Source organism: Anolis sagrei, chromosome X (assembly GCF_037176765.1).
Source record: "Anolis sagrei isolate rAnoSag1 chromosome X, rAnoSag1.mat, whole genome shotgun sequence".
Lineage (NCBI taxonomy): Eukaryota > Metazoa > Chordata > Lepidosauria > Squamata > Dactyloidae > Anolis > Anolis sagrei.
This window is the reverse complement of record NC_090034.1, coordinates 65,088,964-65,114,184: the sequence shown is the minus strand read 5'-3', so window position 1 is coordinate 65,114,184 and position 25,221 is coordinate 65,088,964. Positions and strand designations below refer to the sequence as shown.

Here is a 25,221-nt window from a genome sequence, read left to right as displayed (position 1 = left end):
GTCAGGGGACTACCATTACCTTTACCTAACTCAGCCCTACACATTGTCGAATACGGCCTTATTCTTCCTACCAATTACCCAGATCATTCCCTCTAGTCGGCCCTGGAATGAACAACCACAGACCCGTACCTAATATTATTGTTGCCTGCCATAGTGTGAAGTCTCGGTCTAGCATTTCCCTGTTTGCCCATTGGACTGTTCCAGTTTGCCAAGTTTAGAGTAGGAGCTTAGGCTCCCCCATAGGCCGAGCTCTTTGGTTCAGCCCATTCTGCCTCAAAGCCTGGTGAAAGACTTTTTGGCTCCATTCCTTTTGGTCATAGTTTATAGATAGTTGCCAGAAAGTGTCTGGTCTGGTCTAGCAATCCGTACAGGCCATCCTTATCACATATTTGCCCTATAGATAGAGAGTTTATAGATAGCACGTTTCATAGAATAGTTATATTTGCCAAAGTTTATAGATTTTAGAATAGTTTATATTTGCCTTATAGATAGATAGTTCATAGATAATACATATTTGCTTTAGAGTTTATAGTAGATGTAATAAAGAATAGATAATATTTACCTCATAGAATAGTTATAGTCATACATTCCCCATAGTTTATAGGTATATTTACCTCATAGAAATTATAGTAGTTTGTTACCTCAGCGTTTATATTTCACTGTTCTAACACCATCATAATCAAATGGTACTTTTATACCTTGATTGTTCAGTAAACAATTGTTGATTAATTTAATCTTGTTTTTAGAGTATCATTTTTGGGGGCATGAAAGTAATTAGGGCATACCGATAGTCACTGGGAAAATAGCCAGACACATTTAGTTTTCTCATTAAATCTTCCTGGTGTGCCATCATACATAGCATTGTATTTAATTCCCGGGCCCCCTAGAATTTTTGGGCTTGCACAAATCTTGGCCCAGCCTTTTACATTTTTTAAATTGCCTTGATCAGGCAGGATTACTTTTAATATATGTGTGTTATGGCGACAATTTTTATGCATATTTTGTTTTGTTAATCTTATGGTTATGTTGTTTTTACTTTGTATGTTCTGTGATTTTACCTGGAAACTGCTCTGAGTCCCCTCGGGGAGATAGAGCAGTACATAAATAAAGTATTATTATTATTATTATTATTATTATTATTCAATCCTGCTGTCACCTGGGATTGCAACATTAACAATCCATACTTTGTTCAACACGATCGTGAGGTCAGGAGTATTGTGCTCCAAAACTCTGTCTGAATTGCTTATTGCATTCTAGTCTCTTAAGGGAAAGGGAATGGGAAGGAAATGGAGGGTGTGAAAGAGAAGAAAAGAAAGGACCTAAACCTAACGATTGACCCTGTTTTCCGATCTCTCTCTCCTCCCTTTCTTCTCTGCAACCCACTTAGGTCTTTGAAGGAAACCATGACAGCCACCAAGAAGCCTCCAATACTTTTATCCCACCCATTGTGGCCCGTTATCTGCGCATCGCACCTCAGAGCTGGAACCAGAAAGTGGCTCTGAAAATGATGCTATGGGGATGCCAGGTGGCTCGCCCAAAGGCTCTGCATCCTTACAGCGACAGCGGAAGTAAGGAACTAGGGAACCAGGGAGTGAACTGTTTGGATTGAAGGCTGCTGGTTCATTTCAGTGAGACTTCCTAAGGAGGCTGTGGTCCTGAAAGGTGTTATAGGCAATCTCAGAGCAGAAGGGAAGACCAATTGATAGATAGCATGGGACCAGGGCTGTCAGAGTCAGTGCCTAAATTTTTAACTAGCAAAGATCATTATGTCATCAGCCACCCCAGGCATTCCCATTCTTACATATTTTAGAAACTATCCTCAGTCTTTTTTTTTTTTTGGGGGGGGGGGGTTGATTTTAACAGCCATGTATTGTTGCAAACTATCCAGTGGTAATGCCAGCTTCATCATGACTTGTTCATGAATGGGAAAATTATTTCTCGAGTCTTACTTACTTAGGCGATCCCTCGTTGTCCGAGGATGATGGTCCTCCAAGATCGGTGTAGGCAGTGGGTCCACAAGTGACTGTGGAGCCCTATTCTTGTTCTGCATCTTATCCCGCAATGAGGAAATTGGTTTCCAGGTGGAAGGCGGTCCCGGTCAGGGTTGGCTTGATGCGTCTTCCTCTTGGCACGATTCTCTCTTTCGCCCTCTATTTGTGCCTCTTCAATTTCTACAGCACTACTGGTTACAGCTGACCTCCAACTGGAGTGCTCAAGGGCGAGGGCTTCCCAGTTCTCAGTGTCTATGCCAGAGTTTTTAAGGTTGGCTTTGAGCCCATCTTTAAATCTCTTTTCCTGTCCTCCAACATTCCGTTTTCTGTTCTTGAGTTTAGAATAGAGCAACTGCTTTGGGAGACGGTGGTCAGGCATCCGGACAACATGCTCAGTCCAGCAGAGTTGATGGCAGAGGACCATTGCTTCAATGCTGGTGGTCTTTGCTTCTTCCAGCACGCTAATATTTGTCCATTTATTTTCCCAAGAGATTTGCAAGATTTTTCAGAGGCAGCGCTGATGGAATCGTTCCAGGAGTTGCTTGTGATATCTGTAGACAGTCCATATTTCGCAGGCCTATAGCAGGGTTGGGAGGACAATAGCTTTATAAACAAGCACCTTGGTATCCCTACGGATGTCCCTGTCCTCAAACACTCTCTGATTCATTCGGAAAAATGCTGCACTCGCAGAGCTCAGGCGGTGTTGAATTTCAGTGTCAATGTTGACTTTTGTGGAGAGGAGGCTGCCAAGGTAGCAGAAATGATCAACATTTTCAACTCAAGTCTAATATGCCATCAAATCTAATGCGCACCTCATTTTCCAAAACCTTGAAACCCTGCAACATTTTCAAAACCCTGAAATAAAAAAAGTATTTGCTGATTATTGTAATGCACAGCAGCCCATTACAGTAGCTGCCTGCTTAGAATTCTTTCTATAAAAACAATTGGGTTGGAACACCAAGGCTTCCAGTGATAGAAAGGAAAACCTTGGGGTGCATCTCTGCTGCAGAATGAATCCATTTTAACTGCCTTGTTCAATGCTGTGGAATCATGGGGGCGGTACTTTTACAAGAGCTTAAGCTTTCTCTGCCAAATAGTGCAGATGCCTCATCAAACTACAAATCCCAGCATTCCATAGCATCGAGTCAATGCAATTAAATTAAAGGCTCCAGACACAGCTCCTGCAGCAGGAGGTTATTTAGGCATAAAAGGTGAGCATTGGAGTCGAGTAAATACAGTGTTAGCTTTCCCTTGGGATGACGAATGAGGTTAGTAAGCTGTGTCTGAGTTGTGGCGTGTAAAGTACCCCTCTGAAATTAATATACGAGTCCTCACACCAGCATAGTGTGGTGGTTTTTGAGTCCTGAACAAGGACTTTGGAAAACTAGGATTTGACTTTCCACTTGGACTTTCCATTTTTAATTATTTTTAATTATCTTGAACTTTTAAATTAATCAAGTTTTAATTGTGTTTTAATATATGTTCACTATTTCAAGTGTTTTAGGACAGTGATTAGTGTCTATTTGTGTATTTTCTTGTTTTTGTCTTTTACTGTTGATATGGTCAGTGGACTAATCAATAAATTTCACTTACTTTCCACTTGGCCATTGGGTGACTTTGGGCAAGCCACATGCATTCAGCCTTGGAGTCAAAGACAACCTTGCTCTGAACAGATCATGCCAGGAAGACTATCTGATGGTCTTGTCTTAGGGTTGCCATAAATTGGAAATGACACAGCAATGAAAAGATTTCTTCCCCACTTCTTTTTTCTTTTTCATCCCCTGAAATTGTACTCTTTTCTAGCCCACCGTGGCCCCAAAGAGCTTCCCGTCCTGACTAGCAGCCCTGACATTTTCACCCAAATCCCAGGAACTGTGATCAGTTCAGAAAAAACAGGTAAGTGCTTCTCAACTTCGGACATCTTGATGTAGTGGTCAGACCAAGTAGCAATTGCAGATTGCAATCACCTCTGTTGCATAAAGGGCCACGGTTAGCACAGCGGGTTAAACCGCCAGCTACAGAAAATCCTGCTGACTGGAAAGTTGGCAGTTCAAGTGAGCTCCTGCTGTCAGACCTAGCTTCTGCTTACCTAGCAGTTCAAAAACAGCAATGTGAGTAGATAAATAGGTACCACTTTGGCGGGGAGTTAAAAGACGCCCATGAAGACATGCAGGCAATTTGATCAGGAAGGTTCCATGGACAACAGGATCCTCAGCATGGAAAAATGGAACAACAGCACCTCCCCATGGCCGAGTTGAGCACAGCCTCCGGTTGCCAGAAATGAAAAGGAGGAAGCCTTTGCCTCTGTCTGTGTACTGTCAATCCTTGTTAATTGTATAACAGCATTGATTCTTTGCCATATATGTTTTTGTAATCCACTCTGAGTCCCCTCAGAGAGATAGAATGGAATATAAATAACGTTTATTATTATTATAAGGATAGGTAGGTGCTCGATTGCCATAATGCCAAATTCAGGCAACCTGGCACCTGCCTTGCCTGCAACCACACTGTTGCCAGCTTGTAGTAGTTGCTAGAGATCAGGGCCGTAGCCAGAAAAAAAATTCGGGAGGGGTTGAAATTTTCGGGGGGGGGGGTTGAAATTTTCGCGGGGGGGGGGGTTGAAACCTGCCTCCTAGCTCACGCTGAAGCAAAGAGCACAGCAAGGGGCAGAGCAGCCTTCAATAGCCTGCAGCTCCACCCCTGTCAACCACCTCCACCAAGTCTGGCCTCCTTAATGAGAGCATTCAACACACACACCCCACAATGACAATAATAATACTAATAGTAATAATAATAACAACAACAAACCTTTATTTGTACCCCGCTACCATCTCCCGGAGGACTCAGTGGGGCTTACAAGAGGCCGAGCCCAAATACAACAGTAAAAACAACAACAACAATACAGCAAAATAACTCAAAAACAAGACAATAACATTAACAACACACCATGACGCAATTAAAATCTGTGGCAGGGCCAAATGTAATAATTAAAATTAAAAAGTGCTGGGCATGAACAGGTGAAAAGGGTAGGTGTTTGGAGGGGGATGGGCATGCAGATATCCTGGCTGGGGCTTGCCTGATGTCCTTAGGGAGATAGTTCCAGAGTCGAGGGACCACCACCGAGAAAGCCCTATCCCTCGTCCCCACCAATTGCACTTGCAATGCAGATGAACAAAGAGATCGTGTGGGTTCGTACACAGAGATGTGGTCACGCAGGTAGGTGGGTCCCAAACAGTGTGAATAAATTGTCAATATTTGCCTGAGATAGTGCTTGCTGTTCTGGAGGGACTCTTAATTTTTTGTATCTCATAGACTTAGCATGGGGATTTGGTTAACCAGCTAAAATTCATGAGTAAACCAGGTTTTTTAAAAAATCTGAAACATTTCGGGGGGGGGGGGTTGAACCCCTAACCCCCCCCCCCCCCCCGCTACAGGCCTGCTAGAGATGATAAGGTAAAGAGCCCAAAGTATAGTCCAGACATGGGCAAACTTTGGCCCTCCCTCCATGTGTTTTGGGCTTCAACTCCTACAATTCCTAACAGCCTCAGTCCCCTTCCTTTTCACCCTCAGCTGCTTAATACACATTATTTTGTTTTATCTCTGCAGAGGGACTCAGAGCAGATTACAGTTTTACATATATAAGGTAAACATTCAGTGACTTTTTACATAGTCAGCAACGACATACAATAGATAGACAGAGGTGAAGGCCTATTCCCCTTCCATTTCTGGAGGCGATGCTCAACTCTGGCCATGGTGAGGTGCTCTTGTTCCATTTTTCATGCCAAGGAGCTTGTCCATTTACATGTCCAATTATGTTGCCTGCATGGGCACCCTTTTACCTCCCCGCCAAGGTGGTACCTGTTGTTCTACTTGCATTGAGTGCTTTTGAACTGCTAGGTAGACAGAAGCTAGGATTGACAGCCAGGAGCTCACCTCACCCCGACTCGTGGCTTTGAAGTGCTAACCGTCCAGTCAGCAAATTTCCTGCAGCTAGCGGCTTAACCTGCTGCGCTACTGTGGCCCCTTAGAGGCAAGAGCAAGATCTCTTTCATGGACAGTCATTGTAATGGAGGAGAAAAGGAGCCCAAGGGCTGACTCTGTTTCTTTATTCAGGGCCCCCTTTACTGGTGATGCTACTGATTGGAGGTTTTGTCCTAATCTGTTCTGCTCTTTTACTACTGGTTTTCCTCTGCCGTAAGAAGAGGTAAGTAACATTTATTTCATTCCTTCTTTGTTGAATTTATATTGCACCTTTGTTTGTTGAATGTTGGTTCTCCCCATCTTTTTAGTCTCGCGGCATCCTGAAAGGATGATTAGACTATGGGCCCTTCTACACTGCCATATAAAATCCAGATTATCTGATTTGAACTGGTTTATATGGTAGTAAAAGACGAAAGATTTATACAATCTGAAGAGAAACCAGAGTATCCGTCATTATATGGTAGTGTATAATCCAGCTCAAAGCAGATAATGTGGATTGTCTGATTTGATAATCTGGACCAGTCTCAGCCAGTGACCTAAGTTGTTGTTGTTGTTGTTGTTGTTATAATGTTTATTTATACTCTGCTTTTTCTCTCCACAAGGAGATATACTCAAGAGGCGATTTGAACCTGGATATCTTTATTTCCAAATCCAATCCAATCCAATAAGCCTTTATTGGCATAAAGTGGCCAATACTGGTAAAGTGGGTAGTGCAGAATATGCAGGATAGAATCCAGCTGTCCTGTGCTACAGGGACAAAGCCTCTTATTGCTTGATAGACCATTGAGTCTTCCTCTATGGAGCGGAGATGGCATGATGTTAAATCTAGCCAGCATGTAGGGTCTTCTGTAAGAGGGGTTAGTGAGTTCTGCAATATAAAAGGCTGGGTTTCCCTGTATGAATGGAATTGCCATGTTAATAGGTGAACAGGATTTATTGGCCAAGCTCAACAATTGGTTATAGTCCCTTTCTAGCAGCTTCCTTTTAATAAGGGTAAAGATCTTGGTGAAAGTTAGCAAGTTCAGAAATCGCTATCATAGCCCAATTCCCCGATCTTTGCTAGAACTGTAGAGCACCATTTTGAGTGGTGGAGTTCGCTCAAGGTGAGTTGGGTCAGAGAGTTGCTGGGCCTTTGGTAGTGGATAGATAACCAAAATTTAATAATGTTTAGCCAGATAGTGGCCTCTATAGAATATTGACCAGATTCTAGACATAGGACTGCATACGGGACACAGTTTGGGACACCAAAAAAATTGTGGAGGAATTTCGAGTGGAAAGATCTGATGGCACTGTTATCAGGGGTTAACCAAATGGGTGCTCCATAGAGTAGTTGTGACATCGCCTTTGCTTGGAAGACTTGCAGAGCTAGGGGGATATATTGGTTGCCCCTGGAGTGGAAAAACCTCTTGGTAGCATTGCCATTTGATTGGGCCCGGGCCAATGTATATTTTAAGTGGGTGGACCATGAGAGGTTGTTACTGAACCAAAGTCCTAGGTATTTGAAATGCTTTACTTGCTCGATATAGTGGCCCTTTATCTTCCAGACTTGTTTTTTATTGCTTTTCCCAAAAGTCAGGATCTTGGTTTTATCATAATTCACCTGCAGTTCATTCATCTCACAGAAATCAACAAATTTGAGATGAATGAACTGCAGGTGAATTATGATAAAACTATGGACTAAGACACCTATTGTTTTCAGTTAGCAGCATGGCTAAAGGCTTGCTTGCCAGGATTATCATCCACGACATTTGAAGGTTGTGGGCCTGGGGAACACTGCTGTAATCTAGTCACAGAATGTTGATTTATTATTGCATTCAAACCACCCCTGACAGATGGCCATCTAGCCTCTGTTTAAAAACCTATCAGGAGACTTGAATCTTCAGTGTTGCACTATTTACAGCTGTACAGTCAGGATACATAATTCCACAATCAGATTTGTATTTACAAACAATCCTCAGAGGCAGAGAAATATTAATGATGAGATTCACACAAGATTCAGCATTTCATCTCCCTTTTTACAACCACCTATAGCAGGGGTCCTCAAACTAAGGCCCAGGGGCCGGATACGGCCCTCCAAGGTCATTTACCCGGCCCTTGCTCAGGGTCAACCTAAGTCTGAAATGACTTGAAAGCACACAACAACAACAACAACAATCCTATCTCATCAGCCAAAAGCAGGCCCACACTGCCCAGTGAAATACTAATAAGTTTATATTTGTTAAACTAGTTCTTCATTTTAATTTTGTATTGTTTTTAAGTGTTTTTTGCACTACAATAAGATATGTGCAGTGTGCGTAGGAATTAATTCATGTTTTTTTCAAATTATAATCTGGCCCTTCATCAGTTTGAGGGACTGTGACCTGGCCGTCTATTTCAAAAGTTTGAGAACCCCTGACCTATAGAATCATAGAATCAAAGAGTTGGAAGAGATCTCATGGGCCATCCAGTCCAACCTCTTGCCAAGAAGCAGGAAAATCGCATTCAAAGCACCCCCCACAGATGGCCATCCAGCCTCTGTTTAAAAGCTTCCAAAGAAGGAGCCTCCACCACACTCTGGGGCAGAGAGTTCCACTGCTGAACGGCTCTCAGTCAGGAAGTTCTTCCTAATGTTCATATGGAATCTCCTTTCTTGTAGTTTGAAGCCATTGTTCTGCATCTTAGTCTCCAGGGCAGCAGATAAGCTTGCTCCCTTCTACTTATGACTTTCTCTCAAATATTTATACATGGCTATCATGTCTCCTCTCAGCCTTCTCTTCTTCAGGCTAAACATGCCCAGCTCTTTAAGCTGCTCCTCATAGGGTTTGTTCTTCAGACCCTCGATCATTTTAGTCACCCTCCTCTGGCTTGTCAATATCTCTCTTCAATTGTGGTGCCCAGAATTGGACACAATATTCCAGGTGTGGTCTAACCAAGGCAGAATAGAGGGGTAGCATGAATTCCTTGGATCTACACACTATACTCCTATTGATGCAGGCCAAAATCCCATTGGCTTTTTTGCCACCACATCACATTGTTGGCCATGAGGATCCCAAGATCTTTTTCACACGTACTGCTCTCGAGTAAGGGACAAATTACTGATGCAACCCCTTGTCATAAACCTCACATGATTATGACTCGGCCATTTCTGCCTGCACCTTAGGTATTTCACCATGACTTTCTCAGCCATTCCTCGGGGTAATCACATGTCCACTAGAACTGTATTTTCACATAGATTCAATGCTGGGGCACCCAGGTGTAACAATTACTCAGCCTGCTGGCCAAACAAAAGAAACTTCTGTTGAGCAGGCTGAGGAAAAGTTAACTGTGCCTTCCTTTGTGAAACTAAGGAGAGAAAAGGGGGCTTCTTGAGAAGGCAGACAATCAGGATCAGATGTGAAAGTAGCATTTAAAGGTTTGCAATGTGTTAGTGCTGACCCGTGTGAGTGCTGGCTGCAATTACGTATCCATGCCTGGACCTTGGAATCTTTCTCTCATGTGCCTTTTGGAACTTGGGACTATGTCTCTTGACTTGTGGACACAACCTTGTTGCTTGGCATTCTGGTATATGGCTTTGACTATGGACTGGACACTTGGCTTTCCCTTCCACCTGTTACCTTGGGTTCTGTTTCCACCATGGGCTAATTGGCTTGACTTCGGACTGTACTACTCTCCTCCTGTCAGTGTTTTGAAAGTCAAGGCTTATGACAGGTGTTGTAACGTATAAAATAAAGCAGTAGTCTAATAAATAGAACAAAAAATTAAATCAGCACATAGCACAAAGTAAACATACTTAAAAAAATAAGTGAGCATTGCAAGAATGTTATGGAAAACAGAACAAGAAAGTCTGATACAAAATCGAGAGTTAAAACCACTTGGGAAATACAAAAGCTAAAATTTCTGAAACATCCAAGGCTATGAAGATAAAAGAATAGACATTTCGAAGATTTAGAACAGGGGTCCTCAAACTAAGGCCCGAGGGCCGGATACGGCCCTCCAAGGTCATTTAGACGGCCTTCGCTCAGGGTCAACCTAAGTCTGAAACAACTTGAAAGGATACAACAACAACAATCCTATCTCATCAGCCAAAAGCAGGCCCAGACTTCCCATTGAAATACTAATAAGTTTATATTTGTTAAAATTCTTCATTTTAATTATTGTATTGTTTTAAAGTGTTTTTTGCACTACAAATAAGATATGTGCAGTGTACATAGGAATTCATTCATGCTTTTTTCAAATTATAATCTGTCCCTTCAATTATTAGAGGGACTTGACCTGACCCTCTGTTTAAAAAGTTTGATTTAGAAGATAACAGGATTTTTTAAAAAAGACTTGAATTGATGCTGAGGGAAATACAAGGTTGGCACAAGATAAATGAATGACTCTCGACACTATGTATCAATCTGCATTTATCTTGTTAACACCTATGTGTTGCCTACATGGTTTGAGAACAGGGGTGAGAAATAAGTGATCCTGCCAATGTTGTTGGACTATAGCTGCCATCCATGCTGGCCCATATAGCCAATAGTAAGAGATGACTGAATTGTAGTCTAATATGATTTCCCAGTCTGGTTTAGAGAGACACGTAGCAGCCATTAAATTATGATTTGCATACATCACTGTGACAACAGGAGTCTTTCCCCAGCACACATGTCCATTAGAACTGTATTTTTCACTAGTTTTACACAATATGGTTACAGCCAATGCATTCCTGTCTAACAATGCATTATCTGTAACAAATAAAAGATATGCATGCATTTTATTGGGGGTCACTTGGGTGCTGTTGTGGTCATGATCCGCTAGTAGGTTTCCCAAAACATCTGGCTGGCCACTGCATGAGCATAGAGCTGGACCAGGGAATCCACTGGTTTTCTTTTATGTTTACCCATTGGGTTTAGTGATGGTCCCTGGAGATATGAACCCTCGTCTTGGTCTCAAGGCCTGATCCTAGCCTGTTGTTGTTCATTCGTTCAGTCGTCTCCGACTCTTCGTGACCTCATGGACCAGCCCACGCCAGAGCTCCCTGTCGGCCGTCACCACCCCCAGCTCCTTCAAGGTCAGTCCAGTCACTTCAAGGATGCCGTCCATCCATCTTGCCCTTGGTCGGCCCCTCTTCCTTTTGCCTTCCACTTTCCCCAGCATAATTGTCTTCTCCAGGCTTTGCTGTCTCCGCATGATGTGGCCAAAGTACTTCAACTTTGTCTCTAGTATCCTTCCAGTGAGCAGCCGGGCTTTATTTCCTGGAGGATGGACTGGTTGGATCTTCTCGCAGTCCAAGGCACTCTCAGAACTTTCCTCCAACACCACAGTTCAAAAGCATCGATCTTCCTTCGCTCAGCCTTCCCTAAGGTCCAGCTCTCACATCTGTAGGTTACTACAGGGAATACCATGGCTTTGACTAGGCGGATCTTTGTTGCCAGTCTGATGTCTCTACTCTTTACTATTTTATCGAGACTGGACATTGCTCTCCTCCCAAGAAGTAAGCGTCTTCTGATTTCCTGGCCACAGTCGGCATCTGCAGTAATCTTTGCACCTAGAAATACAAAGTCTGTTACGGCCTCCACATTTTCTCCCTCTGTTTTCCAGTTATCAATCATTCTTGTTGCCATAATCTTGGTTTTTTTTATGTTTAGCTGCAACCCAGCTTTTGCGCTTTCTTCTTTCACCTTGATTAGAAGGCTCCTCAGCTCCTCCTCACTTTCGGCCATCAAAGTGGTGTCATCTGCATATCTGAGGTTGTTAATGTTTCTTCCAGCAATTTTCACCCCAACTTTGCACTCATCAAGCCCCGCACATCGCATGATGTGTTCTGCATACAAGTTAAAAAGGTTGGGTGAGAGTATGCAGCCTTGCCGTACGCCTTTCCCAATCTTGAACCAGTCTGTTGTTCCGTGGTCAGTTCTTACTGTTGCGACTTGGTCCTTGTACAGATTCCTCTCAGCCACGACCGTCCCGTCTTGGGTGGCCCTTCACGGTTTCGCTCATGACATCATTGAGGTGCTCAAGCTCCAGCGCCACAACAAGGCGGTGACCCTTTGCTGGAGGATCCTAGCCTACAGTTCTCATTATCCTCCCCAGCACAGCTGTAGATGGTGCAGAATGTCATCCAGTACATCTGGAAGATACAAAGCTGAGGAAGGTTGCTTTAATTAGTAATCACTATGCTGTCCTTTGAAAGTTTAACATTCAGGCAAGAAGTGAGGCTCATATACAACTATGTACTACGTATGTATTTTGCCCTGGAATAATATCGTTTCATGGTTTGCATGCCGTTTAGTTGTACTTATTGGTTCTAATCTTGGTGCTGAAACTGTTGTTGAGTCCACCTGATAGTCTTCTTTCCTTAACGTTTGCAGGAAGGCAGTAGTGGATCAAGACTGTGATGTCATAAAAGGTAAAGTACACAAATGCGAGGCAAGCTAGTCATATTTGCGAGCTGGGAAACAGATGAGTTTTCTTACCTCACAGGCTGGGGATTGATGAGATTGTGCCTTGTGTATCCGTTTTATCATATTTCTCTCACTTTTAAAGAAATAATTGAAGCATAGATTATTAAATCTAAGTTGTGGCATATTGTATTTGCAATTCTCTTTTTGCATTTGGGATTCTCTTTTTAGAAATCCCTGCCTGGTGCCCATTCTGATGTCCTTTTTTGGCACTGGGACTTTTTTAAAAAAATTAGACAACGATTGTGATCATTGATTGCTTTGCCATTGACACCAAGACACCCTTCCTTTTCTGTCTCCAAAAGAGAGAGCTCGTTAGAGTTCAAACTCTCTCATTCCAGGTCCAGGCAGCAGGCATGCCTTCTTTTAGGCTGTGAGTGAATAATAACACCTTATTTATTTTCTGCTCCATCTCCCCAAGGGGACTCAGAATGGATTACAACATATACAGATATACTTTTAATACAGTAGAATAACAATGACATAAAAATACACAGAACAAAGGTAAAGGCTTCCCCTTTCATCTCTGGCTTCTGGAGATAGTGCTCAGTTCTAGCCATGGGGAAGTGCTCTTGTTCCATTTCCATGCCAATGAGCCTGTTGTCTGTAGACACCTCCTGGTTGTGCTGTTGGCATGGCTGCATGGGCATCTTTATTACCTTCCTGCCAAAGAGGTACCTATTGATGTACTCACGTTTGCATGTCTTTGAACTGCTAGGTTGGCAAGAGCTAGGGCTAACAGCAGGAACTCACCCCAACCCACAGCTTTGAACTGCCAACCTTTAGGTCAGCAGATTCAACAGTTCAGTGGTTTGACCCCATTGTGCCTCCTTATTTTTATAGCCCAAAGCTTAGTCACCCTAAGAGGGATCAAAGGGTTCCTTGTTGTCTATGAGCTGTTTTAGATAGCAGTCGTCATTTCTACCAGGGATCTTTTGTACAATGGGAGTAATAAAAACAGCTTCAATATCTCTATCAAAGCCACAGTATAGGAGGACATGCTTGGTGGTTTCTACAATCAGCATACCGTATGGGCATACCTGTTCCTGATGTGGGGTAAATCTACCTTGCAATGCTGCCGATGGGAACACATTAAATCTGACCAGGGTGAACTATCTCCTAAACTTGGGGATGTCTTACTTGGTCACTCTTCTTTTAGGCTACTGTATTCCATTCCAACTGTCTCTGAGACAGTCAGTATGCAATGCTCCCTGCCAAATTATTCTAAATAGTGCTTTTCCGTCACCATATGCACAAATTCATCAAGATTTCTGTTTCTTTCTTTTGATGACCTTAAGATGCCTCTGTAATGAACCCAATACCTGAGCCCAGCCAGTTATGGCCTGGAAGGACCCTGCAGCTCTCCAGCTCTGAAGTCACCTCTTTCCATGGAGCAGGAATGCCTGTGGATGTTGGTAGAGCTCAGTCACCAGGTGAGTTATGTGATGATCAGTCACCACAAATAGCCACCCACTAGTCCTCTTTAACCTTCCCCATAGTGTCCATACATACCAGCCACGGCAAACTTCAGTTTCAAAGTCCAGGAGGCAGCGTCGTCGTCAAAAGCAGTCCGAAGTCAAGGAAAGTGGAAATCCACACTCACGAGAACCCAAGCTGAGTTGTAACACGAAGGTAAAAAGCAACCTGCAGATCCAGATCCAACACGAAAGCGGCAGCGACAAGACCCAAGGCACGAAACCAACACTTTGCCTACTGTAAAGTTCTTCCATTTCAGTGCCTACTTTTATCTTACAACTCATCATCCGATGATGAGCCGCCCTCCACCCCGTCATCATCACTTACAGCTGGATTAGCTTCTTCACCTGAACGCCGACGCCCATCTCTCCAACTCCTCCACCTCTTGTCAAGACTTAGTTCTCTCAAAGAATCCCCAGTATCTCCCGATTGCCAATCCCCATCACCAGAAAACCCGACAAATGTGTCATTAGACGTTGGTTGAGTACACACATCCCGAACCTCTTGCACCTTAGTCCAATCCAATGATTCATCCTCATCCTCATCACTCCCAGACCCATCATTCCCAGAGAAACCCATTAAATCCTCCTCTTCTGTGGAAGCAGTTAAGTATATCCCAAATCTTCTTTCTCTGTCGCTCCTCATCTGATTCCTGCTCCTGAGTAACCCTCTTAGTTCCCCTATTTCCATCCACTGTATCTCTTTCCTCCTCCTCACTCATTTCACTCTCAGAAAACCCCTCGAAGGAATCTTCATCCATGGGTGACATAAGTATCTCCCGGATCCTCTTCCTCTGTTGCTCCTCATCTAACTCCTGAGCACTCCTCTTCCCTCTTCCAGTACGCTCACTACCAGTTGCAGCGTTGCTATCAGACTCTACTACAACAGCCTGTTGGTAACCATCCTAAGTCCCACTTCAGAGGTGAAAAAGAATAAATGTTCCAAATCTATATATATAATAAAGAAGAGTGTTTGTTTGTATCGGACAGAGGAAGGGCGGACGGTGTATGTGGCAGCGTTTTGATTGGCCAGCCTGAAAGTTCCAACATTCGGATTGGCTGCCGCAGTGGTGCTATTTGCATATGGTCTCTGATTGGCCAGCTTCAAGAGGAGCCCCTGGTGGAGAAGAGGGTTCATGGCAGAAACGGGGCATGACAGAATGAAATTTGCATATGGTCTCTGATTGGCCAGCTTCAAATCCAACATTCCGAGATGACAAAGAGAGGAAAGGAAAGGCCGGGGGCTGGGTCAGAACACTCCCAATACAGACCGAAATAGGCACACAGAGCCCCCATCACCCACTCTACATCCTACTGCAGTTTGGAGGACTATGAACCATGGATGATGGGACTTGCAGTACCACCACTCACCACATTCTGAGACCGCTGTTAACCTTATCCAATGACTGATCAGGACCAAACTTCGCACAGAGACCTCTCATGACCCACTTTACGTCCTGGTGTGGTTTGGCCAGGGATGGACCATGGATTATGGAACTTGCAGTACCATTGCTCAATTCTTCAGACCACTGCAACCCTCATCCAATTACCAATAAATACCAAACTTGGCACACTGAGTCTCCATGACGCACTCTACATCCAGGTGCAGTTTGAAGGAGGATGCACCATGGACGATGGGACTTGCAATACCTGCACTCCCTTCCTAAGACCATTATAACTGCCAACAATGATGGATCAGGACCACAATTTACACAGAGAGCCCGCATAACTCACTCTACATCCTGGTGCGGCTTGGAAGAATTTGACAATGGATGATGGGACTTGCAGTCACTTCACTCACTTCCTGAGACCACTGAGACCCTCGCCAATGACTCATCAAGACTAAACTTGGCACATGGAGCTTCAATGACCCACTCTACATCCTGGAGCAGTTTGGAGGACGACAGACCATGGATGATGGGACTTCAAGTACCTCCACTACCCAAGACTGCTGCAAAACTCATCTAATGACCAATCAAGACCAAAGTTGCCACACAGAGCCCCCATGACCCACTCTACATCCTGCTGCAGTTTTGGAGAAGGGTGGACCATGGATGATGGAACTTCCAGTACCTTCACTCACATTCTGAGACCTCTGCAAACCTCATCCAATGACGGATCAAGACCAAACTTGGCACATAGACCTCTCATGACCCACTTTACGTCCTGGTGTTGTTTGGAAAACTTTGGAGATGGATGATGGGACTTGCAGTACCTTTGCTCACTTCCTGAGACCACTGAGACCCTCGCCAATGACTAATCGAGACTAAACTTGGCACATGGAGCTCCAATGACCCACACTACATCCTGCTGCAGTTTGGAGGAGGACAGACCATGGATGATGGGACTTCAAGTATCTCCACTCCCTTCCCAAGACTGCTGCAACCCTCTTCTAATGACCAATCAAGACCACACTTGGCACACAGAGCCCCCATGATCCACTCTACATCCTGCTGCAGTTTGAAAGGGGATGGACTTTGGATGATGGGACTTGCAATACCTTCACTCACTTACTGACACCACTGCCACCCTCATCTAATGACTGATAAAGACCAAACTTGGCACACAGAGCCCCCATGACCCACTCTATATCCTGCTGCTGTTTGTAGGAGGATGGCCCATGGATGATGGGACTTCAAGTACCTTCACTCACTTCCTGAAAATAATGCAGCCGTTATCCAAAGACCAATAAAGACCAAACTTGGCATACAGAACCACCATTACCCACTTTCTCTAATAACCCGGGCAACGCCGGGTCCCCAAGCTAGTAAAGAAATAAAGAATACGCCGGGTGAGAGGGATCCCCAAGAATGCTCTGAGCTTTCTTAAGGCAGCAGGAATTATTAAGTTCTTCCATAGGGCTGTTGACTTCAAAGATCACCACCCATAATGCGGAAGAAGTGGGGCCTTGGAAATTAACACATGGACGGCAGAAGAGTGGCAGTATCTCATCAAGAGCCTCCCATAGATGGCATTTCTATTTAAATGATGGAAGTTATTTCTGAATCCTCATCTGTTTATGTTAGTATATGCAGATTCCTGATCTGAGACACACGAAAAGCAATGGAATTTTCAGAGTTTGGAATAGAGTTTTTAGCTTTGAATTTGTTTTAATGGTTTTTAACTGGGAATGTTTTAAACACTGTCTATATTTCATCCTGTGTTAATGTTCATATGTTTGTATATTTTAAATATTTATGCTAATGCATAAACACAGAAATGCTGGACCACTCTCACAACCACCGTGTCAGACTACACAGAGAAGCCATTGAAATACACAAGCATGTGGACAATTTCAACAGAAAGGAGGAAACCATAAAAATGAACAAAATCTGGCTACTAGTATTAAAAAAAACTCTAAAATTACAACAGCAAAACAACAGAGAGGAAACAATCTGGACATCTAATCACCTCTCAACAAAAGTTTGCTCCAGGCACTGTCAGACCATTATATGCTAATCAAGGTAGTCAGTTGAAACATTCACACCTAGCTCCAGCAGACAAGAGTCCTTTGTCCCACACTGAGTGCAGTGCCTAAAGACCTTGGCCTGCACTTAAACACAATTGGTGCTGACAAAATTACCATCTGTCAGCTGCAAAAGGCCACTCTACTTGGATCTGCATGCATTATTCACCGATACATCACACAGTCCTAAACACTTGGGAAGTGTCCGACGTGTGATCCAATACAACAGCCAGCATAGTGATCTTGTTTGCTGTGTACTCATCTTGTGTATCAAATAATAATAATAATAGTAATAATAATAATAATAGTAGTAGTAATAATAAATCACACAGTCCTAGACACTTGGGAAGTGTTCAACACCAGTGTTCGAATCCAGCATATAGATCTTGTTTGCTGTGACATATTGTGGTTTTGTTTCAGTAAAATTATAATAACAATCTAAATAAATAAAAATGTAATGTTCATTTGTAGGATTAACATAACTCAAAAACCACTGGGCAAATTGTCACCAAATTTGGCCACAAGACACCGACTAATCCAAGGAGTGACCATCACTAAAAAATTGATTTTGCCATTTGGGAGTTGTAGTTGCTGGGATTTATAGTTCACCTACAATAAAAGAGCATTCTGAACTCCGCTAATGATGGAATTGAACCAAACATGGCACACAGGACTCCCATGCCCAATAGAAAATACTAGAAGGGTTTGGTGGGCATTGACATTGAGTTTGGGAGTTGTAGTACACCTACATCCAGAGAGAACTGTGCACTCAAACAATGATGGATCTGGACCAAACTTGGCATGAATATTAAATATGCCCAACTAGGAACACAGATGGAGTTTGGGGGAAATAGATCTTGACATTTGGGAGTTGTAGTTATTACAATCAAAGAGCATTCTGAACCCCACCAATGACAGAATTGGGGCAAACTTCCCACACAGAATCCCTATGACCAATAGAAAATACTTAAGGCAATCCAGTCTAACTCCTTTCACCAGGACAAGAAAACGTAATCAAATACTGTTTACCCACAAACATAAAGAAATTACATATATTAGAAACCAGCACTTTCTCATTACTTTATTTTTCAGATCACCAGACTGAGCCACAGCAATGTGTGGCAGGGGATGGCTAATAATAATAATAATAATAATAATAATAATAATAATAATGTGTATTTTAAATTGTTATGCTGATGTTTTTATCTTAAGTCACTTTGAGCCTCCTTCAGGAGAGATAAAGCGGTGTATAAATAAATATAATAATATTTATTATTATTATTATTTAAGTAGTACATTAAAGCATTTACTTTTTCTTTACCTTGCTAAAAAAACCCAAAACACTAGAATCCTTGAAGGCCAGCAACTATGTCTGGTGGTTTTTAGAATTATAGTCCCCAAAAAAACCTCAAACATTCCCAAACCAGTTCACAGATAGGCAGTTTTCTATATCATTTTGAATTATTCTTCCCGCATTTCCTTTTACAGAATATGCTGAGCCGGATGTGGTCCAAGTCAGTCCCAGTAGCCAGACAGCTCCATCGACATTTAAACCTGCCTTGGATGAAAGTTACACACTCCCTTTGTTTGTCAATCATTATGACGTTCCCAGCAAGTATCATGAATACGCTGAGCCTTTGCCACCAGAACCCGAATATGCCACTCCATTCCTTGAGCAGGCCACTCAGCCAGGAAGGGACACTTGCAGAACGAATACATTGGCTGTAAAAGCGATTCCCTCTTCCAAAAGTCTGACTCCGCTGCATCCAGAGGTCCAGATGCAGCATGCCTTCCATGTCCCGATGGCAACCGAGAAGTTAGAAACAATATCGTACGAAAGCTGACTGGCACAACCTGGGGATCACAACCAGATGCAGTGAAGACATCTGCACTTGCACTTTGCTACTCTGCTGCTGAATACACATGTCCAGTGTGGAACACATCTTACCACACTAAAACAGTGAATGTGGATCTCAATGAGACATGCCACATTATCACAGGATGTCTACGCCCCACACCACTGGAGAAATTATACTGTTTAGCCAGTATTGCACCACCTGACATCCGCCGAAAAGTAGCAGCCAATAATGAAAGGATGAAGGCAGTGACATCTCCAGCCCAGCCTCTGTTCGGATATCAGCCAGACCGCCAACACCTTAAATCAAGAAACAGATTCCCAAGATCAACAGAGATAATTGCAGGAACATCTCAGCAAGCGAGAGTCCAAAAGTGGCAGGCTGAAATCCAGAACTTCAATCCATGGCTGAGACCAGATGAGAGACTCCCCCCAGGCACACAAAAGACTGGGCAACCTGGAAGGCACTGAAGAGATTGCACTCTGGCAGAGATGCAGAGCCAATCTTAAGAAATGGTGCTACAAAGTGGAGTCCATGACTTGCAAGTGTGGAGAAGAGCAAACCACAGACCACCTACTACAATCCAAACAGAGCCCTGCCACATGCACAATGGAGGACCTTCTCACAGCGACACCAGAGGCACTCCGAGTGGCCAGCGAAGCTGGACAGCAAAATGGTTGAGGTTGGCTTGCAGGAAAGACTGTCTCCCCTTATGAGGATCCTTTTTGGTTACCAGACTCTCCAACTGAGAAATGACTCCCAAGTGGCACCATCATCATAAGGCCCCTCCTACGAGCACAGAGACCCTCGCCATGCATGCTTCTATCATGAGCCCTTGTGATCAACACCCAAAGAACCCTTTTCCTGGGTTACAAATGTCTTCTACTCTCCAATAGGCTGACCATTTGGTAGATGCGAGTGACAGCAACAACAACTTCCCAGGTTTATCGTGTCAGGAGCGACTTGAGAATATACTGCAAGTCACTTCTGGTGTGTGAGAATTGGCTGTTTGCAAGGATGTTGCCCAGGGAACGCCCGGATGTTTTACCACCTGTGGGACGCTTCTAATGTTCCTGCATGGGAAGCTGGAGCTGACAGACAGGAGCTCACCCTGCTGCCCGGATTCAAACAGTTGACCTTCAGGTGTCACAACACAACTCCTTCCCAGCAAGGGTGTGCAATTTGGCAAAAAGCTTGTTGCGCTTTCGATGCCCGGTTTCTGGCTTTCCACCCTCATTCCATTTTTAGAGAAGTTCCCAAATTTAGGTTCCCGTTTTCATACAGGAAAGATTTGGCCCATTGCCACCAATGGGGAAACTTAGATGCTCATTTCTCAGTCGTTTTTAGGCCTATTGGCATGAAACTCACCTCAAGTATAGTCCCATGTTTACAACTGCAAGCCACTCAACTTTCAGAACATTTCACCAATCCCTTCATTTTTTTTGGAATTTTTTAAAAATAGCTGTTCTCTTAGACCAGGCATGAGCCAACTTGGGCCCTCCCTCGAGGTGTTTTGGACAGCCAGTAGGCTGTTAGTAATTGTGGGAGTTGCAGTCCAAAATACCCTGAGGGCTGAAGTTGGCCTATGGCTGGTTTAAACAATTTTTATTTGTCGTGTCAGGAGCGACTTGAGAAACTGCAAGTCGCTTCTGGTGTGAGAGAATTGGCCGTCTGCAAGGACGTTGCCCAGGGGACGCCCGGATGTTTTGATGTTTTATCATCCTTGTGGGAGGCTTCTCTCATGTCCCCGCATGAGGAGCTGGAGCTGATAGAGGGAGTTCATCCACACCCTCCCCAGATTCAAACTTGTGACCTGTCGGTTCTGCCGGTACAGGGGTTTACAGGGTGCTACCGGGAGCTCCAGTTTAAACAGTGAGACATTCCCTATCAGATTGTATGTATTCCCTAACACCAGATTATATATGTCCTATGTAATAATAACAGCTAGACTCCAGTCATTCATTCTCCTCACATTTTCTTATTAAATTTTTTGTAGAACAGATAAAAAAACCCTTTACTTAATTTCTTCTTGCCCACCCAGTATCACTAATAAATCCGCTTTTTTGTTTTTGTTTTGCATGTTCATTTGTCCTAGTAAATTTTGTGTTCTAATTCAAATGTAGGGTGACTGGGTTTGAGAAAACGTTTGCAAGTATCATGTTGCTCAAAAGGAAACCATATGTTAGCTATCATTAAAGGTTTTGTCTGATTTATTTCTTAAGAAAAGTTTGTTTTTGTAAACAAAGGCTGTCTGTAGAATGAAGTCGATCTTGGATGTCATGAAAGCAGAGCAAATTATTAATTTGCTTTTGTTAGTCTACATACTTTGATTTCTTGGGATGGGAGGAGGAGGTTCTTATAATTTCCTCAGATAGGAGTGGTTGCTTCTAGGTATTTCCAAACTTTAAAACCATGGCTTAACTCAAATCATTGATGGCTTTTCCAACTCTAAATAGTTGGTCTTGCAGGTTTGTTTGGTTTATTTGGTGTCAGGAGTGACTTGAGAAACTGCAAGTCACTTCTGGCGTGAGAGAATTGGCTGTCTTCAAGGACGTTGCCCAGGGGACATTACCCAGATGTTATGATGTTTTACCATCTTTGTGGGAGGCTTCCCTCATGTCCCCATATGGGAAGCTGGAGCTGACAGTAATTATATACTTTATATTACATGTAATATTACTAATAATATTACAATATAATGGTATAGTACAATATATAATACTGATATTGTACTATGCTAATAATATAATAGGGAGCACCCGGTGGAGCAGTGAGTTAAACCACTGAGCTGCTAAGCTTGTTGACCAAAAGGTCGCAGGTTCAAATCCGGCGAGTGGCGTGAGCTTCTGCCAACTTAGCAGTTCGAAAACATGCAAATGTGAGTAGATCAATAGGTACCGCTCCGGCGGGAAGGTAACGGCACTCCATGCAGTCATGCTGGCCACATGACCTTGGAGGTGTTTACAGACAACGCTGGCTCTTCGGCTTAGAAATGGAGATGAGCACCAACCCTCAGAGTCAGACACGACTAGGCTTAATGTCAGGGGAAAACATTTACCTACTAATAATATATTGTATGTATATAAGAAGTAAGTGTCTTCTGATTTCCTGGCTGCAGTCTGCGTCTGCAGTAATCTTTGTACCTAGAAATACACTTACTTACTTACTTAGGCGATCCCTCGCTTTCCGAGGATGATTGTCTTCCAATATTCTTGTGGGTCCGTATGTGGCTGTGGAGCCCTATTCTTGCTCTGCATCTTCTTCCGTCTGGGTACAGACTCAGTCGTTCTACTTCAAGGTCCGAGGCAGTTGAGTAGTTCGGCAGCTGTATCCACGACTGAGCAGCCCTTTTGAGGATCCACTCTGCTCACCCCACACGGGGAGGGGGTAGAAAAGGTGCCCTAAACATAGTCTGCCTCTCTTATCCCTGACTGGACTGCCGCGTCCAGTGGGGTCACCTACCTGCGGCCAAAAAAAAAAGAACTTTGGTACATGGAATGTACAGACACTGATGGACAACACTGACAGTGAATGCCCCAAACGCAGAACTGCCATCATTGCAAGGGAGTTGGGGCGCTTTAACATCGACATAGCAGCCCTTCAGGAGACCCGGAGAGCAGGAGAGGGACAGCTGAAGGAAGAAAAAGGAGGCTACACCTTCTTCTGGAAGGGATTGCCCGAAGAAGACGAAAGAATGCACAGAGTTGGCTTTGCTATCAGAAATGATATGGTGAAACATCTGACCGAATCATCCACTGGCATCAATGGACTCAACCCTCCGAATTGACCTTGCCAAAAACCAACAGGCAACCATCATAAGTGCCTATGCACCGACACTAGATGCTGATGAAGACATCAAGGAAAAAGTTTACTGTCAGCTGTACACCGTCCTATCAGAGATACCTAAGGAGGACAAAATCATCCTCCTGGGGGACTTTAATGCAAGAGTCGAGCGAGACTTCAACCTGTGGCCAGGGACCATAGGAAAAGACGGGGTTGGAAAAAGCAACTCGAATGGCATCCTGCTTCTCACCAAATGTGCAGAACACAACCTTGTCATCACCAACACACTCTTCCGCCAAAAAAACAAGTTCAAGACATCATGGAAGCACACCCCCCCCCCCCCCCCCCGGTCAAAGCATTGGCACCTCTTAGACTATGTAATCACATGTGCCAGAAACCGCCGTGACGTGCTCCTCACAAGAACCATGACAGGTGCTGACGACTGCTGGACAGACCACAGGCTAATCTGATCCATGATGGCCATCAAGATTGCCCCCAAGTGTAGACTCCAAGGAAGAAAGACAAGGCGCAAAATGAACACCCAAGCCCTTCAGGAACCCTCCAGGCGAGCCCATCTCCAAACAGAACTCAAGAACCATCTACCCAAAGAACACTCCGAAAATGTTGAGGAACACTGGCACAAACTGAAGACCTTCATCATCACAGTATGCGAAGAAACTATTGGGTATCAAACCAAGAAACATCAAGATTGGTTTGATGAAAATGACAACGAGATCCAACAGCTAATTGACAAGAAAAGGAAAGCCTTCCAAACATGGCAGAGAGACATCAACAATGCTGCTAAGAAAAAGATCTACACCAGCGCAAAAGCTGAGGTCCAAAGAAGGACCAGAGAACTCAAGAACATCTGGTGGACAAAGAAGGCTGAAGAAATCCAACACCTGGCAGATACCCATGATGCTCAGGGATTTTTCAAAGCCACAAAGGTCATCTATGGACCAAGAAACCATGGCATACAGCCTCTCTGCTCATCAGATGGAACCAAACTCCTGAAGGACCAAAAATCAATTGCATTACGTTGGAAAGAACACTACCAAAGCCTCCTGAACCGCAGCTCCAATGTGGCCGAAGAGGTTCTCTCACAAATCCCACAACAACAAACCAGAGATGAGCTTGCAGCACTGCCTATTTTGGAAGAAGTCAGCAATGCCATCAGCCAACAAAAAAATAACAAAGCCAGTGGTCCTGATGGGATCCCTGCTGAAATCTTTAAAGAGGGAGGACCTGCCATCATCACCCTCTTCAAAAAGGGGGAAAGAACAAACTGCGGAAACTATCGAGGTAGCTCCCTTCTAACCTCCGCTGGGAAAATCTTCGCAAGAATCCTTGCAAACCGCCTTCTGCCCCTCTCAGAAGACACCCTCCCAGAAACCCAGAATGGCTTCCGCTCCTCCAGAGGAAGCGTAGACATGATCTTTACTGCATGACAGCTCCAAGAAAAATGCAGGGAACAAAATCAACCTCTGTACATGGCATTCATAGACCTTGCAAAGGCATTCGACACAGTGAATCGCAGCGCTCTCTGGACCATCCTCCAAAAGATTGGGTGCCCTAACAAATTTGTGAGCATCTGAGGCTCCTCCATGATGACATGATGGCAACAGTTTTGGACAGCAATGGCTCCCAAAGTGACCCATTTAAGGTGGAATCAGGTGTCAAACAGGGATGTGTTATTGCCCCAACTTTATTCTCCATCTTCATCGCTATAATACTTCACCTTGTTGATGTATTACCTTGTTCACCATGTCCCAGCGGAGTGGAAATCATCTATCAAACAGATGGCAAGCTGTTTAACCTCAACAGACTGAAAGCCAGAACCAAGGTTACAACAACATCTGTTATAGAACTCCAGTATGCTGATGATGTCGTCTGTGTGCATTCAGAAGAAGATCTACAAGCCACTCTAAACACTTTCACAGAAGTATACGAGAAGCTCAGCCTGTCATTGAACATCGTGAAAACCAAAGTGCTGTTCCAGCAATCACCAGCCAACCCCTCTCCAATGCCAGCGATACAGCTTAATGGTGTAACATTAGAAAATGTTGATCATTTCCGCTACCTTGCCAGCCACCTCTCCACCAAAGTCAACATCGACACCAAAATACAACACCGCCTGAGCTCTGCGAGTGCAGCATTTTTCCGAATGAAGCAGAGAGTGTTTGAGGACCGGGACATCCGTACGTATACCAAGGTGCTCGTCTATAAAGCTATTGTCCTCCCAACCCT

The 25,221-nt window shown here is 43.9% G+C and overlaps 1 protein-coding gene across 3 annotated transcripts in view; it reads left to right on the top strand.

Moving 5' to 3' along the window:
• Positions 1 to 21,404, top strand: part of LOC132780827 (discoidin, CUB and LCCL domain-containing protein 1-like) — a 95,842-nt gene extending 74,438 nt beyond the window's left edge. For all 3 annotated transcript variants that reach the window (XM_060784634.2, XM_060784633.2, XM_067473658.1), the window contains 6 exons: positions 1,388 to 1,568; positions 3,795 to 3,887; positions 6,105 to 6,195; positions 12,305 to 12,342; positions 13,693 to 13,827; positions 18,824 to 21,404. In XM_060784634.2, the coding sequence (XP_060640617.2) occupies positions 1,388 to 1,568; positions 3,795 to 3,887; positions 6,105 to 6,195; positions 12,305 to 12,342; positions 13,693 to 13,827; positions 18,824 to 19,179 (894 nt within the window). In that variant the 3' untranslated portion in view covers positions 19,180 to 21,404. The remainder of the gene's footprint in view (positions 1 to 1,387; positions 1,569 to 3,794; positions 3,888 to 6,104; positions 6,196 to 12,304; positions 12,343 to 13,692; positions 13,828 to 18,823) is intronic.
• The last annotated feature ends 3,817 nt before the right edge of the window (positions 21,405 to 25,221 follow it).